Source organism: Gopherus evgoodei, chromosome 1 (genome assembly GCF_007399415.2).
Source record: "Gopherus evgoodei ecotype Sinaloan lineage chromosome 1, rGopEvg1_v1.p, whole genome shotgun sequence".
NCBI lineage: Eukaryota > Metazoa > Chordata > Testudines > Testudinidae > Gopherus > Gopherus evgoodei.
The window spans coordinates 159,376,381-159,391,796 of record NC_044322.1 but is presented as its reverse complement, the minus strand read 5'-3'; the positions used below and the strand labels follow the sequence as shown (position 1 = coordinate 159,391,796).

The 15,416-nt window shown below is 45.3% G+C and overlaps 1 protein-coding gene across 12 annotated transcripts in view; it reads left to right on the top strand.

The window, feature by feature from the left end:
- Positions 1 to 15,416, top strand: part of PKNOX1 (PBX/knotted 1 homeobox 1) — a 77,557-nt gene that overhangs the window by 25,174 nt on the left and 36,967 nt on the right. For 9 of the 12 annotated variants that reach the window (XM_030576947.1, XM_030576994.1, XM_030576955.1 and 6 more), the window contains 2 exons: positions 11,922 to 12,018; positions 13,409 to 13,465. The exons of 1 other annotated variant lie outside the window; for it this stretch is intronic. In XM_030576947.1, the coding sequence (XP_030432807.1) occupies positions 11,971 to 12,018; positions 13,409 to 13,465 (105 nt within the window). In that variant the 5' untranslated portion in view covers positions 11,922 to 11,970. The remainder of the gene's footprint in view (positions 1 to 11,921; positions 12,019 to 13,408; positions 13,466 to 15,416) is intronic. 2 more of the 12 variants (XM_030577003.1, XM_030576965.1) reach the window with 1 other exon arrangement.

The window sequence follows — 15,416 nt, the reverse complement described above, 5'->3', positions numbered from 1 at the left end:
TGTCATTGGCTACTATTGGAAGACATGATACTGGACTCAATGGACCATTGGTCTGACCCAGTATGATCATTCTTATGTTCTTAAGAATAAAATGTGGTATTCAAATGGTATGTGAGAAAACTAACATTAGTAGCATATTGGAATGGTAAAAAATAATTGAAAGTTATAAGAATCAAGATAAGAGGTTGATTGGGTGTAGACATATTTTGAGCAGTGGTCATAATGAGAAAAGGACAGATATGGAAATATTAAAGAGGAAGAAACAACTGGAATTACAAGGAGTGGATACATGAAAAGGAGGAGAGAGAATATAGATTTTGGAAGTATTGTAAAGTTTTCAGAGAAGGGAGAGGTTTTAGTAGAAAATCTTAAACCTGTTTTAATATGTCTTAAATTTGAAATGGCAGTTAAACATGCAAGGATAGATTCTTCTTCGAGTAGCGTCCCTATGGGTGCTTCACCTTCGGTGTGTATGTGTCCCTGTACCGAGGATCTGAGATTTTCAGTAGCAGTGCCTGTTGGACGGCACATGAGATCCTTCTCCTCCATCTCACATTGTGAGCGGCAGCTATATAGCACTGTTTAGATCAACAATCTTCAGTTCCTTTGCAACCGCCCTTGGCCAGAAATGGAGTCCTTGGAGAGCCCTTTCTAGGCAAGTGCCTTTAGTGCCCTTTATAATTTTTTTTTAAATTTAGCTCATTAATAGTTGCTTCCATTTTCTTTCCCTTTATCTCCTTGTTAAAAAATTTTTTTTTTCTTCCTCCTTGTTACCCTTTAGGTCAGATTGGAGTTTCCCTAAATTCTTCCCTTCACAGGAGTTATCCCTACATGGGGTTATGCCAGGATACCCTGGGTTCAAAAGGTGCCTCTCCTGCTGGGAGGCCATCCCCATGAGCAATGGGCACTCCTGGTGCATTCGTTGCTTGGGAGAAATGCACTTCCCACAAAAATGTACCAACTGTCTCAAGCTCAAAACTCGGGCTCAAAAAGCCCGTGAATTGAATCTGAAACTTTTTATGATGGAGAGTTTGCTGCGGCCAACCTCAGACTCCAGCCCTGGCATTTCTCCAGAGTAGCGATCACCGACATCTGCCGCCTCACACTCTCCACTATCCATAAAGAGAAAGGCAGCAGACTCTCACAAAGAGAGTAAGACAAGGGCCACAAGTTTGCCTACCAAAGAACTATCCCAGAGAGTTCCCTGACAAGGTTGGGAGCCTCCACTCCAACTGGTACTAAGCACAGTACCTTTGACTCCCCTGGGATCTCCAGTACCAACACTGCCAATAAGTCCAAGGACCCCAAGAAGGCTGGACTAGACAAGACAGCACTATCAGGTGATAGAGGCAAAGACAGCACAGAGGTACACCACCTAAACGCACAGTACCAAGCACTTTGGCACTGACAAGAACTTTGCCACCACCTATCTATCTCACAATCGACAGAGCGCATAGTCATCTTGGCACCATTAGCGCCAACAGTATTGGCATTGATGCACATGTCTCGGATGGTACCAATGTTGATGCCAGTACTGCAGGAATTTAGATTCCCAAAAGACCTGGTCATCTCTGAGACTCTGGAATCACCCCTGCTTCGCACTGAGCTCCCAGCGGTACACATCTGTCCCTCCAGAGTGCAACTGGTACCACATTGTTCACTATCACCATCTGGGACTGCTTGTTCCTTCTCAAGTGAAGATGATGAAGTTCTGTATTCAGTGATATTGTGTACCCTCCACCCTCATATCATGGGACTACACAGTGTGAACCACACACGCGTACTAGGTACCAGGAGACCAGACGTGATTCAGGGCTTGGTATGGGCACCCCATGGATGCACCCCCATGCCTGTTCCCATGCAATGGCCTTGATGGGATTCATGAGTTGCTTTTACACAACAGTTTCCCAGAGGGAGAGTACTCAGAGGGAAAGACCTAGACACTCCCTATCCTCCTCGGTATCCAGATCTCAGCCTGAAGGACAATCTTTTGAGGAGCAGGAGAGAATAGAGGAAACTACACCTCGGACCAACATCTTGTTATCTTCACCAGACAAGACAATTATGCCACACTCTCTCTCTCCCCACCCACCCCCAACATCAGTAGATGGCTTCAAGCAATTTCAAGAGCTATTCCAAAAAATTTCAGACTCTCCAGATCCCATTGGAGGAAGTGAGAGAATCACAGCACAAGTTGCTGGACATACTGCGAACCTCCACATCTGCCAAGATAGTGCTTCCTATCAATGAAGCCCTTTTAGACCCAGCCAAGATTGTCTGGCAGATTCCAGCCACGATACCCCACACACGTAAGAGGGCCAATAAAAAGTATTATGTCCCCTTCAAGGTTATAGATTTCTTATTCATGTATCCCACACCAAATTATCTGGTGGTCAGTGAAGTGAATGAAAGGGAGAAGCAACATCACTCCAAGATGACCCCCTACCAGTGGCAGATTGTCGCACAGGCCCATGCCCAGGGGCCCCAACCAATTTGGGCACCCCCACAGGAGCTCTAGAACTCTGGCCCTGACCCATGCTCCTCCTCTTCCTTGAGGCCCTGCTGCACTGCTTCTCCTCTTCCTCTTTAGGCCATGCCCCCAGGCCAGGCCAGAAGCCGGAGCCCGGCTATAGTAGAGTGAGCATATTTCTTCCCCGCCCCCCCCCGTCTCTCTCCAGCAGAGCTAGCCTGAGCCCTGCCCCCCTTCCCCAAGTCCATTTTTGGCAAAACTGGACATTTGTCCTGTTTCCTCTTGCCAAGTGATCATCAGTTGGCAAGAGCAAATGGGGCAAATGCCTAGTTTTCCCAAAAAAGTTGGGATGTCTGAGACAGGGCTTAAAAAGAGGACTGTTCCCACTAAAATGGGATGTATGGTCACCTGAGGCTATAGTAAGAGCTGCCCAGGCAGCTATGGGGAGCCCTGGATCCTCCACTTAGGGTGACCAGATGTCCCAATTTTATAGGGACAGTCCTGATTTTGGGGGGCTTTTTCTTATATAGATACCTATTACCCGCCACTTCCTGTCCTGATTTTTTCACATTTGCTATCTGGTCATCCTACCTCCACTTGCCCTGGGCAGGGGCCAAGGTGCCCAAGAGCAGCACCCGGCCCATGTCCCTGCTCCCTCTCCCCCAGGGCATGATGTCCAGGACAGGTGGAGGGTCCTAGGTTTCCCACAGCTGCCTGGGCTCCCTGAGCAGCTCTTACCATGACCCAGGTTCTGGCCAGGCCAGGAGGAGGGGCCAAGAGGGGGAAAGAGAGGAGCAGGATGCAGGGCCTCACTGCAGGGAAGGTGGGTGGGGGAAATGTTCTTTGTGCTCAGGGCCTCAATATATCTTAATCGACCTCTGCCCGCTACTGGAAGAGACTGGATCTCTTTGGACAAAAGACATATGCTCATCAGCGACTCTGTAATTCAGAATTGCTGATTGTGAGGCACTTATGTCAAATTATAGTCATACAAATTACTCGAAGTTAGGGAAGTAATCAGTAAAATCATGTGAGGACAAAAAAGAACCGTTCTAGGCAATCATCACAGAGTGTCAGCTGCTGGCAGGGATAGCACTGCAAGTGTCTTTGGATGCTGCTGACACAGCTGCCCAATCAATAGCAATATCAGTGGTCATGAGACTGGCTTCAATTGTCAGGGTTCCCAAGGGAAGTGCAGGCTATAACAGAGAATCTTCCATTTGAAGGCTCTAACTTATTCGCTGAGTGCACTGATGAATCCCTTTATTCCCTAAAGGATTCAAGATCAACACTGAGATCACTCAGCATTTATAGACCAGCACAGAGGAGAAGACCAGGTAGATGCCACCGTACCCCACAATCAGGATCCCTGACCTCTCTGCCACCTCACTGTCAGGGACCACTTAAATGGAGACCGCCTCCAACATAATCTGCTATGTCTTACCCACCTAGCTCAAAACAAGTTTTTAGAATTTAGTTGAGGCCCTGAGATGCCTCTTTCTGATCCATGTGCTGCAACTATCAACCAGTGTCCATCAGTTTGGCGACCAGTTGTTCTTCGAGTGCTTGCTTATGTCTATACCACAGTAGGTGTGTGTGCTTGCTACGTGCACCAGTGCTGGAAGTTTTTCCCTCAGCAGAACCCATAGGGGGAGCACTGTTGCGACCCCTGGAGTGGCGCCGTAATAGTGCGCTATAAGGGGAGCCGTGTGCTCCCACCCCCCTCAGTTCCTTCTTGCCACCAGTGATAGTGCATTGGAACTACTCACTCCAGCTTTGCTGCAGTTCATTCCAGACCAAAGGTTTGTGGTCAACCGGATTGCTGTCCCTTCACATAAACATCAGGGAATTCAAGGCGATATGCTTAGCCTGTGTGGCATTCAGCTCATAGCTACGCGGCAAGGTGGTCAGAGTACTCACGGACAACACTGCCATGGGGCGAGGTCCTTGGCCCTTTGCCAGGAAGCCCTCAGCCTCTGGGAGTTCTGTATGGCCCACAACATCTCCCTGAGGGCTTTCCACCTGCCAGGTGTCGTCAACACGCAGGCCGATTTGCTTGAGCAAGGTTTTCTTCTGCCAACACGAGTGGTTGCTCCACCCAGAAGTCACTCATCAGCTCTTCCGAGCGTGGGGCACTCCCCAAGTAGACTTGTTTGTGACCCGACAGAACCGCCGTTGCCACAGATTCTGCTCCAGGGCAGGTGTGGGGAGGAACGCGATCTCGGACGCCTTCCTCCTGTCATGGTCAAATCAACTCCTTTACGCTTTTCCTCTGTTTCCCTTCATTGCCAAAGTCCTGGAGAAAGTAAAAACGAACAAGGCATGCGTCCTTTTGATCGCCCCAGCTTGGTCCTGGCAGCATTGGTATGGGACTCTTCTAGGCTTACTCGTGGCCCCTCCCAGGCTGTTGCCACTCCGCCCGAACCTACTCTCCCAGGACTGGGGCTGCCTCCTCCACCCCAATCTGGCCAGCCTTCATCTGACAGCATGACTGATCAGTGGCTAGATGTGGAGGAGAGAATGTGTTCGGAGAAGATCAGGCGTGTCCTCCTCAAAAATAGTAGGCCATCCACGTGCTGAGCCTACCTGGCAAAGTGGTACCGGTTCTCCAGGTGGGTGGGAAAGCGGGATGTTACCCCAATGTCTGCCTCACTCCAACTTATCCTTGAGTACCTGCTTCACCTTAGGACTCAAGGTCTGGCCCCTTCCTCTGTCAGAGTGCACCTGGCGGCTATTTCAGCATTCCATCCGCCAGGGCAGGGCTGCTCAGTTTTCTCCCATGCCATGACCGGGCATTTACTCAAGGGCCTGGACTGGTCCTTCCCTTATGTTAGAACCCCTGTCCCTCAGTGAGACCTAAATTTGGTGCTATCTTGCCTTACGGGGCTCCCGTTCGAACCCCTGGCCACATGCTCGTTGTCTCATCTTTCCTGGAAGCTAGCGTTCCTCATGGCCATCATGTCAGCCCAGCAGGTCTCGGAGTTCGGTGCCTTGACCTGCAACCCCCATTTACACTGTCTTTCACAAAGACAAGGTTCAGTTCCATCCACACCTTGCATTCCTCCCTAAGGTGGTCTCTGTTTTTCACATGAACCAGGACATCTTCCTACCTGTTCTCTGCCCTAAGCCACATACCTCTAACGAGGAACGCCGCCTCCATACACTCGATGTACACAGAGCACTGGCCTTTTATCTGGAGTGGACTAAGCCATTCCACAGGTCTTTGCAACTCTTTGTTGCTTCGGCCGAGTGCATGAGGGGCCAACCGATCTCCACCCAGAGGCTTTCCCGGTGGATTACATCGTGCATCCACACATGCTACGACCTAGTAGGGGTTCCCGCACCACCTATTGTAAGGGCTCACTCGACAGGGGCTCAGGCCTCGTCAGCTGCCTTTGTAGCCCATGTCCCTATCCAGGATATCTGTAGAGCTGCTACCTGGTCCTCAGTACACATGTTCACATCTCACTATGCGATTGTCTCCCACACCAGGGATGACGCTGTAGGGCTGTGCTTCAGCCAGGGAATCTGTGAACTCCTACCCACCTCCATCAGACACAGCTTGTAATCACCTACTGTGGAATACACATGGGCAAGCACTTGAGAAGAAAGGACAGTTACCTGTTTTGTAACTGGCGTTCTCCGAGATGTGTTGCTCCTGTCTGTTCCATGTCCCGCCCTCCTTCTCTGTCGGAGTTGGTCTGGCAAGAGGGAACTGATGGTGCAGGGAGCGCACAGCTCTCCTTATAGTGCACTATAGTGGTGCCACTCCAGGTGTCGCAGCAGCGCTCCCTCTACAGGTACTGCTGAGGGAAAAACTTCCGGCACCAGTGCACGTGGCAAGCAAGCACACCTACTGTGGAATAGACATGAGCAACACATCTCAAAGAATGCTAGTTATGGAACAGGTAACTGTCCTATCCCGTTCTATACAGCATGGCAGACTATCACCTTGGACAAGTGGGTCTTGAAAACTTATCCATGAAGGTTTCTTGATTCCGTTTCTCTCCCTCCTCCTTCCCATCCCCTCCATTTTCAGGGTCCTCTCTCATGAGCACCTTCTACAGGAGGGAATAAACCATCTGCTGCATTTGGGTGCAATAGAACCTGTTACGACCCAGTGCAGAGCGAAAGGATTTTATTCCAGCTACTTCTTAATCCCAAAAAAGAACAGGGGCTGGAGACCCATTCTAGACTTAAGATAAGTCAACAGATTTGTCAAATTACAATTCAGGATGGTCACACTCTCAACAATAATTCCAGTACTGAACCAGGAGGACTGGTTTTTGGCCCCTGAACTCCAAGATGTGTATTTCCACGTTACTACACATCTTTCCCACAGGAAATTCCTAAAATTCATCCTGGGGCCAGATCACTACCAATACAAGGTACTACCCTTTGGCCTGTCTACAGCACCCAGAGTATTCTCCAAAGTCCTGGTGGCACACCTCAGAAAGCACAGAATTATGATAGTCCCATAATTGGATGATTGTCTAATCAAAGCCACCTCTCAAGACAACGCAGTCATGGCTACACAGATGGCTGTGGACCTTTTCTCACAAGTTGGTCTAGAAATAAACGTTCAAAAAATCAACAGTGACACCAGTACAACACCTGGAATTCATGGGGGCCTACCTCAAGACACTGGAGGCCAAAGCCACCTTACCAGCACACAGATTCACTACCCTAGCAAATTTGAATGCTGCAGTACAAGCCAGAATCTGTTTTACAATTCCTAGGGCATGTGGCCATGACCACCTTTGTGGTAAAACATGCCAGACTACATATGCAATGTCTTAAAGGCTGGCTTCAGACAGTATATGCCTTGCACAGGCATAGTCTAAGCAAAACTCTCTCGATTCCAGTTGAAGTCAAGAACTCCTTGTTCCTACAGTCATCTATCAATGAAGATGGCCTTTCTTGTAGCCATCACACCTGCTTGTAGCATGGGGAAAATTGGAACCCCTCTGGCGTACCCATCCTACACAGTCCTCTTCAAAGATAATGTCACATTAAGACCCCACCCAAGGTGCCATCTTCATTCCATCTGAACCAACCTATCCATGTTCCCTCTTTCTTCTCTAAGCCACAAAGAAATAAACAAGAGGCCCTTTCCCACATGCTAGATGTTCGTAGGGCATTAGCCTTCTATTGTAGCTTTCCTGAACAATGTACCAATACCAGAGATTTGTAGAGCAGCATCCTGGCTATCAGTGCACTACACAATTGAGCAGGACTTGGCATCAGAGGCTCTTTTAAGGCTGGCTGACTGTCCTATCATCAGTAACAAAAACAACTCTGAAGCCCCAGCCTTCCAACCAGGGGAACTGCTCTACAGTCACCTAAGGTGGAGCATCTATAGGGACACTCCTCAAAGAATAAGAGAAGGTTAGTCACTCTGCTATAACTGAGGTTCTTTGAGATGTGTGTCCCTATGCGTTCTCCACTACCCACCCTCTGCCCCGTTGCTTTCGAGTTCAAACATGGACTCTGCTGTAGAGAAGAACTGATAGCAGTTGGACTGCACAGTGCTATATAGCCACCACTCATGGTGTGGGATGGGGTGCATATGTGGTCCAATGGGCACTGCTACCAAAAATCTCTGATCCTAGGCACAGGGACACAGACACATCTAAGGTGGAGCACCCATAGGGGGACACATCTCAAAGAACCTCAGTTACTGCACGGCGTGAGTAACCTTCTCTTCTTCTTTGAGTAGTGTCCCTATAGGTGCTCCACCTTAGGTGGACTGGAGAGCAGTGCCTTCTTCCGTATGTTAGCTAGAAATATGAGGCCAGACTGAGTTGGAAGGTCACCAAAACGGCATTATGGCTCAATTTTTCCATCTGTAAAATGGAGATACTTTCTTCTTCAAATGCTGTCCCTGTGGAGGCTCCATTTCAGGGGTCAGTGCATCCCGGTGCCTTTGATCAGACATTTTGAGGAGAAGTTTCCATTTGGGACTCATGTGCAGTAGTCATCTTGCAGCAACGTTGGCGCCTCATCTAGTGTGCACACAACCTGACCTCAGTTCCTTCTCCACCATCCTTGGCCTGAGACAGAGCTCCATGGCAGTGTCCCAGCATCTCTCACAAACCTAGAGAAACATAATTAGAAATAGTTTAGTTTTTTCCTAGTATAGTTAGTGTTTGGTTAGTCTTAGTCAGTTACGAAAAAATCTCTACGGCTGGCCTCTGATCCAGGGCAACAGACTCTTTCCACAGGGAGCTCCCCAGCTATATCCACTTCAACTAAGGGCAGCGCTCATTCCTCCTAAAAGATCAAGGAAAAGAGCCACAACTTCACCACAGAGAGACGAATAAAAAGAAACTGTCTCCTACTAGGTCACTGTCTTTGGTGCCTACCACCCCGCGGGTGAGCACTTTTGAGGAACAGTGCACCTCCAGCAATGTCTGCACTGGGACCTCTGCCTAGCCCCATTGGAAGGACAAGGAGTCAAGGCATGTATCTAAGACTGCCTCATCCTCTAAAGCACCGACCATACTGTTAAGAGACACAGCACCGAGGCCCTCACCAGTGACTATGCCTCCACCACCAGTGCTGGCGACCTCATTGCAGTCACCACTCTTGAGCATCGATGGCTCGCCTGAGCATACAGCATCAGACCAAGCAGTCTCGCTCACTGCCCCACCATTCTCGAGTGATGATGAGATGAACAGGAAAAGCATGCCTTCTCTTTACACCGCTCTTCACCCACAGAACACAGACCACCCTGGGGACCTATTAAATCAAAGCTCCCTATGGACAAAACATGCAACCTTGGTATGGTCAACCATGGATGTACCCACCTATGCCCTTTCCCATGCAATGGCCAGCCTGGGACCCGTGGGTAGCATACAGGACTCATTACGACAGACCTTTAACCCCACCCAGAGGTAAAATAAGATCACCACCACCACTCAATAAAAGATTCCCAGGTGACTCTCCATACTCTCAGGATATATCACCTGCAATGAAATGAAGACGGTACTGGACATACCAACACAGCAGAGACACCTTGTTCCTGCATCAGCAGCAATGACATTACAAACCTAAAAGGCACAGGCAAAGACCACAGAGACGTAAAGCATCTCAAACCCAATTCTTGACATCACAATCAACATCAACCAGATTTTCAAAATTATTGCTTGGTTGAGGGTCTGAACGACCTCCCTCACCAGATGGCGCAACTATCAATCAGGCCTTTGGCCACAGCTTACATCCTCTTTACCATGTCTGGGTGTCAGAGATCCCTTTTACCTTAGATGGAAAATGTTATAGAAGTCTAGTGTTGTAATATCTAGGTACAAAATACCTTTCTTGTTTTGATTTTTATCCCAGTATTAATGTGTGTAAGTTTGTTTATGGCAATATAGCAATATACCTTTTCTCATGAGAAATTTTATGTAAGAAAGATTGTTCTAATGGAAAAGTTTTATGAAGGATATTGTTAATATCTGACCCACCCACAGGGGTGCTGGAACTAGGAGTGTTGGTGGTGTAGCAGCACCCCCTGGCTTGAAGTAGTAATAGCAGCCAAATACATGGTTTCTGCTTTCAGCACTCCCACTATAAAAATTTTGTTCCAGCATCTCTGCCCACCTATATCTATATAGATTAGATTATTGAGAATGCAATGCAATATTAATAGTTCTTGTATCTTTAGTGCTTGCTTTGGGGTTGTGTGGGGTGAGTATAGGGAGGGTTGCATTTTAAATAGAGAGGGCCAAGAATACAAAATCAGGCCTAGGCTTTCAGTTATTAAGTGACAGAATCTTATGATCTGCTCTTGTGAGGTTTTTGACTTGGAATGGTGTACCTTCTGCCAAGATCAGGTGCTCTTATGAGGCTTCTACTATCTTGGACTGAAATATTGTAAATATGCCTGTTCTCATGAGATTTTTGCTGTCTCCAGACCAGAACCAGAAAATAACCTCCTCCTAGTTTTTCATTAATACTGTAAACAAAGGTTTAAAGGATCTAGGAATATGAATCTAATCCCCTTTTCTTCAGAAAATTGAATGTCTTTCTTAAATTATGCTGTAGTTCAACCACAGAATAAAGATTTGATTTAGGAATTGCTGAGTACTGTTCTATGGCCTGCATTATGCAGAAGATCAGATGATCATAATGGACCTTTCTGGCCTTAAAATCAGTGAAAATGTAGAGTAATGCCCAGAGGCCCCAATCAGAATAGGAGCCCAATTAGGTTCCATATAAACACATACGAAGGCTTGTCCCAAAGAGCTAAGACTAATCTTAAGATTTTGTCATGGTTATTTTTAGTAAAAGTCACTGGCAATAAATAAAAATTCACAGGAGCCCGTGACCTGTCTGTGACTTTACTAAAAGTAACCAGGAGACAGGGCTGGGGGAGGGTTCCGTGGGTAAGAAAGAAGAATAACAGCTGGAGCTTCAGTGAGGGGTATGGGCTGACAGCACCAGCCCCACCGCCATGGGTGGGGGGCGTGCACAACCCCGACTCCAGCCCTGGCCTCAGCTGCGGTGCAGGGGCACACAGCCCCAGCTCCAGCCCTGGCCTCAGCTGCGGTGCAGGGGCACACAGCCGCAGCTCCAGCCCTGGCCGTAGCTGTGGTGCACAGCCCCAGCCAAAGCTATGGGGCAGGGTACACAGCCCCAGCGGTGAGAGAGGAGTGGACAACAATGGATGGCTCTGGCCATGGGAGGGCGGCAGCGGCGCATGGCCCAGGTCCCGGCCTGGGGGGCAGGGGTTTGTGCATGACTGCAGCTCAAGCCCTGGCCAAAGGGGTAGGGGATACACAGCCCCAGCTGAAGGCACATAGTCCCAGCTCCAGCCTCAGCTACGGAGCAGGGCACACAGCCCTGGCCAAAGCCACAGTCCCAGCTTCAGTCCCTGACAGCTGAAGCCAAAGAAGTCATGGAGGTCTGATAAAGTCATGGAATCCGTGACTCCCGTGACCTCTGTGACTAACTAGTATTCTTAGCTATGACCTTCCTCTATTCATGATATGAAAACCCTTCAACAAAATGAAAATGGAGAATATTCTTCAAACTATCTGAAATGTTTTCTCAATGAAAAAACTCCACTTGAGACTATTTTTAATAACTAGAAAATAGAATACATCTGGAAAATAATGAATAATTAGTCATCTTAATAGTCAGATATTACAGTGATGTGCAAGAGTAGGAGAAAGATTTGGCAACAACCAAAGCACTCCTGATGACTAGGCACATTACAGAAGGAAAACTTGTAGGGTTCAGAGCCTTAAATTGCCCTAGCTCAATTGACTTAAATGTTTTGTTTGTGAGAGTGGTGGCTGCCTAAAAAATGAATAGAATTGCATTGTCAGTTAAATTACTGATTCGCTTTGCTATTGTACACAGAAATTTTGGTAACATTTTTTGCATTGTGTAGAATCCATTTTAAAAAAGATTATTTTTGTAACTGACATATTTTACTCTTTTCTAGAATGTGTTCTCACTTGTGATGATTTGACATTATTAACTCTTCATTAACCATGATGGCAACACAGACATTAAGTATAGACAACTATCAAGATGGACAAGTGAGAGCATTTTTTCTCCTCTATGTATTGCACTACTATTAGCAAGTGAAAAATGACCTTTTTTGTTTTAGGTTAGGCTCTATGTGATGTGATATGATGTTGCATCTTTGAGCAGTGGTTCCTCAAACTGCATTTAAATTAACATTAGTTAGGGGCCAAGTCATGCCATTGATCCGCACTCTGAAGACCTGTTCTCCGTTATTGCTATATGCCACTCTGAGCAACAGGTACAAATCTTCCTGCCAATAGATTGAGACAGTGTTAACTGTCAGAAGAAAAACTGAGTTGTTGCTTCCCCTACAAAGAGGCCTGATTAGCTGAACAGTCAGTTCTTTTATTTCAAAAGAGGCAATTCTCTAGATTGCTATCTTCTGTTTGGAGTACCTCCTGCTTTTATTTTGGAGAGCTTTTTTTCCCAAAAACTCTTTTCTTTGACAGGTTTACTTAGTTTAGAATACTTGTGTGCATTGGTAAAGAGCTGGTTGCTGGATGAATAAAAATCAGTGATTTGATTTTTTTTAATCGGATTTTTTTTGATAGGTTTTTTCCTCAAAAAGCATTTATCTAAAGATAGTTTTAATTAACATACATTATAGCTCAAAGATATCTCATCATGGAATAGGGATTATACATTCTAATTTTGTAGTATGAGACAGTATATTCATGTAATGTTTAAGAAAAGTTTTGTAAATGAATTCCAATAGTTCATGGATTAGGGACCCAATCTTATAGGGCTCCAGGGGCTTCTGTATAGATTATTTAGGTTAATCTTTCTGTCTACCCAATGGAACTCAATGCTCAGTTTAGAAGATACCATAATGATGCTTAGCTTTGCAGTTATCAAACTGTGGATTTGTGTCTCTGCTCCAGAGATAACATGCTTGTTAACAGCAAAAATGTTTTTAAATAAATACATAATATATAGAAGTAAGACATCAATCCTATTGTCCCTCTGCAAATTTGTGTACACAGAGTCAATCCCTTACATCTCTCTAAAAGTGAAAAGTTTTAAAAAGTTCAATGAATAGAAGATCGTTGGGGGTGGAATAGATCTGGACAAGGAGAAGAAGTCTGAAGATAAATGTGAGAGGGGAGGGACAGGCAGTAGAAACAAAAGTGAAACTGTTTGAGCAGCATATTCCAGAAGTCTTGAGGTCTTTCTGAGTGTAGTCTTCATTGATTTGAGATCTACCATACCATTCTCTCAGTAGAAGGGAAAAACCTATAATGGCAGCAGGTCATAAAAGAGATCCAGTTTGGGAATATTTTAATGAAGTCCCTTTACCTGTGGGTAAGACAGGCATGTGTACAAAATGCAAACAGTGCAACAAAGAAATGCAAGGCCTGGTTGCCTGCATGAAACAACGTCATGAGAAGTGTTCCTTCTCAGGAGGAAGCTGCGTTGAAGATGATGAAAGGAACATGTCTGAACATGCAGGATCTTCAGGTTGGTAAACTTTTTTTATTTCATACTTCTTTCTTAAGGACTGCCTATCTTCCTTCTGGACTATTCTTGAATTCTCATGTTTGAGCAAAAAATATAGTTGTTACTCTCTGCTACTATCATTTTAGATGCAGTTGTGATAAAATAAATAGCTGAAATAGGTAGATCTTCCTTTTACCATTTCACCTTTAAAGTAGTACTGAGTGTCAGTGAATGCAATTAATAATACTAAATGAGCAGTATGGTGGTAGTAATTAAATAACGGCATTGACTTGTTTTGTTTAGGAGAATCTATCCTCAACATACAGGATTCTGAAAACTACCCACCTTCAAGATTACCATCATTTTCTATAGTTTCAGAGTTATCTGCCAATGATAGTGTAGTCACATCATGTGTGTCACCTAGCCACAGTATATCACCTGTAGCAAAAAGGAAAAAAATCTCCATCATCCAGAAACAACCATAGATAAGTTTGTGATAAGAACCAGCAGATTACAAAAAGGCATAATTGATGAAAAAATTGCCTGGTTTGTTCATGCAACAAACTCTCCGTTCCATATAATTGAGAACCCACATTTCATTAACATGGTTCAGTCCTTAAAACCAGGATACAGTCCACCAACAGAGCAGATGTCACAGGCAAATTGCTGGATAAAGTATATGAGAGAGAAATTGAGCAGTGTGCAAAAGGTCTAGAGGGTAAAATTGTTAACCTCAGTCTTGATGGGTGGAGCAATGTCCACAATTATCCTGTTGTATGTGCTTGTGTGACAACAGAAGAAGGGTATGTCTTCCTTGCTGAAACAATTGATACATCAGGAAATGCACACACAGCAGAATATTTACAAGAAGTAGCAGTAAAAACTATAACAAATTATGAAAAAAATTCAAATGTCTAGTATGCAGCTTGATCACAGACAATGCTGCAAATGTATCCAAGATGAGAAGAAATTATTTAGAAGAGAGTGAAGAGAGTCCCAAGCTAATAACATACAGTTGCAGTGCTCATTTGATGCACCTCCTAGCCAAAGACTTCAGTGTTCCAGAAATAAAGGCTAATGTTGTTGAAATTGCAAAATACTTCCGTAACAACCACTTTGCAGCAGCTGCTCTGAAAAATGTGGGAGGAACTACACTAACTACGACAAGACATGCGATGGAACTCAGTAGTGGTCTGTTTTGAGCACTGTATCAAGAACTGGCCTAATCTGATGGCAGTTTGTGAACAAAATTGTGAAAAAATAGATGGCACTGTCACAGCCAAAGTTCTCAACATTGGACTTAAGAGAAATGTTGAACATATACTGAGTACCCTGAAGTCTATTTCTGTAGCCTTGAACAAAATGCAGGGAAATAGCTGTTTTATTGCTGATGCTGTTAAAATTTGGAAGGAACTGAGTGAGATCTGTAAAAGAAAAATATGCAATAACAGAGTTAAATTATAAGCATTAAAAAACGAATGAGACAAGCACTATTTACAGCTCATTTTCTTGCAAATATTCTCAATACTCAGTACCAGGGTCAAACCTTAACTGCTGAAGAAGAGGAGTTGGCTACGACATGGACATCCAGCAATCATTCCTCCATAATGCCAACTATAATATCCTTCAGAGCTAAAGGTGAACCATTCAAGAAATATGTTTGCTGATGATGTTTTAAAGAAAGTCACACCAGTGAAGTGGTGGAAGTCAATTAAGCACTTCGATTCAGAGACAGTTGAAGTGAATATCTCACTTTTAACAGCAGTAGCTTCTTCTGCCAGCGTAGAAAGAATATTTTCTTCCTCTGGACTAATTCATTCCAAATTGAGAAATTGTTCGGGACCTGAAAAAGCAGAAAAGCTTGTTTGTTTGTTTTTTTTTTCTTTTCCAGATAACGAACAAATAGGAAAATGAAGGTGAAGACAACTGAGTTAGCTGCAGAAGCCAGTGTTTTAAATTTCTCATGTTGACC